This window comes from Aplysia californica, unplaced genomic scaffold (genome assembly GCF_000002075.1).
Source record: "Aplysia californica isolate F4 #8 unplaced genomic scaffold, AplCal3.0 scaffold01244, whole genome shotgun sequence".
NCBI lineage: Eukaryota > Metazoa > Mollusca > Gastropoda > Aplysiida > Aplysiidae > Aplysia > Aplysia californica.
Window position 1 is genome coordinate 75,602 of NW_004798514.1, and position 1,499 is coordinate 77,100.

The window sequence follows — 1,499 nt, forward strand, 5'->3', positions numbered from 1 at the left end:
CCCCTTTCAATTCCCCCCAAATCTCCCCCTCCTCAACTCTCAGTGATGATCTCAACTCGAATCATCCTCTGATATTTTGTTTTTCTGAATTGAGTTTTTCTCTTTTATGTTTTTCTTCCGACTAAACAATCTCTCATTCTTAGTAAACTTTTTTATAATAGAAAGCTTTTCTTCTCGTTTTCTCTTTCTTCTTCTATGTAGTCTTTCACTTTCGGTTATCTTTGTAATATTTCACCCCTTTTCTGTATCTCTCTTTTTATACATCTTCTTTCACTTTCATTTAATTTTGCAATAATATGTTTTCCTTCCGTTTTCTCGTTCTTCTTCTACGCACTCTCTCACTCGTTTAAACCTGTCTTATCTCTCACACATAAGTGTATAAGTATTTCAAAGTTTGATTCACTTCTTCGGACACACAACAAAAATAAACATATGAGCAGGTGTCTTGAGCTTTCGTCCGTAAAGTAATTGTAATAGCACACACTTTACACCTTCTTCAACACAATTTAGACCATCTAGGAGGCAGGCTGTTTCACAGAACACATGTCAGGGCCACCCACCCCACCCCCCGCTCAGAAAAATTCCACGTTGCAAAAAAACAAAACCAGACGAAGATAATAAATAGAAAAAACCCTCCCCACGAAGGGACCGAACCCTTGTTTTCTGAACACTACAGCGAGGCATCTAAGCACTACACTAGAATTCTCAGGTGCTCTAGTAATTAGATTAGTATGGGGTTTTACGGCGCTCGCAACTGCATACATAAGGTCATATGAGTGCACAGTAAGTGATCCTGCCTGCACTTTTTCAAGCTTTTTTCCCCTCTGTAGAAAACATTTTTTGGGTGTCTTTTAACCGATCCGTGTCTTATAATTTAGCCATTAAACACAAGTGTATCTTCTTTCACTTTTGAAACAAGTAAGTACCATTTTCCTTTCTGTGAGGACATGGTTTTTTTTCCTTTTTCAAATTAGACTTTCTTATTTCTCTCTACAAAAATATCTTCTTCTTTTTTTTCTAAACAGAAATACATTTTCTTCTTTCTTTTTTTCTCTTTTAGAATGCTTTCTTTCTTTCGTTTCTTTCTTTCTTTTAAAACAAAAATATTTCTTTCCTATTCTTCTTTATTTAAAAAAAAAGTTCTTTCATGCTTCTATTCGTAGACATGTGTGTCTATTTTTAGAAACGAGTGGCTAAGCGTCTCTCACCTGGGTCGCACATATCCCCCGGGCGGCATCTGCAGACTGGCGTATTCGTCCCTCCCTCTGTCCATCTGCTGCTGCTGCTGCGACGAGGTGGGGGGAGGATAACCCGTGGGATCCCATGAGGAGGCTCCCGGCCCACCACCGCCACCACCACCAGACCCACCAGCCCGCGAGCGACTTAGCTCTCGGTGGTCCATGTAGACTTCGTTGGCGTAGGCTTTGGGGGAGTCGTAAAAGTCCTGACCCGCGGTGGGTGGGGGTGGAGTGTGGTGGGGGTGATTTTTACTTCAGCTT

General features: G+C 40.9%; 1 protein-coding gene across 1 annotated transcript; it reads right to left on the bottom strand.

Moving 5' to 3' along the window:
- Nucleotides 1–1,208: 1,208 nt before the first annotated feature.
- On the bottom strand, nt 1,209–1,483 carry LOC106013769 (homeobox protein abdominal-B; the record flags this gene model as incomplete). Its single annotated transcript, XM_013090373.1, is given in 1 exon segment — nt 1,209–1,483. A coding segment is annotated over 1 exon segment (275 nt), but the record flags the coding sequence as incomplete, so codon positions are not given.
- Nucleotides 1,484–1,499: the final 16 nt, after the last annotated feature.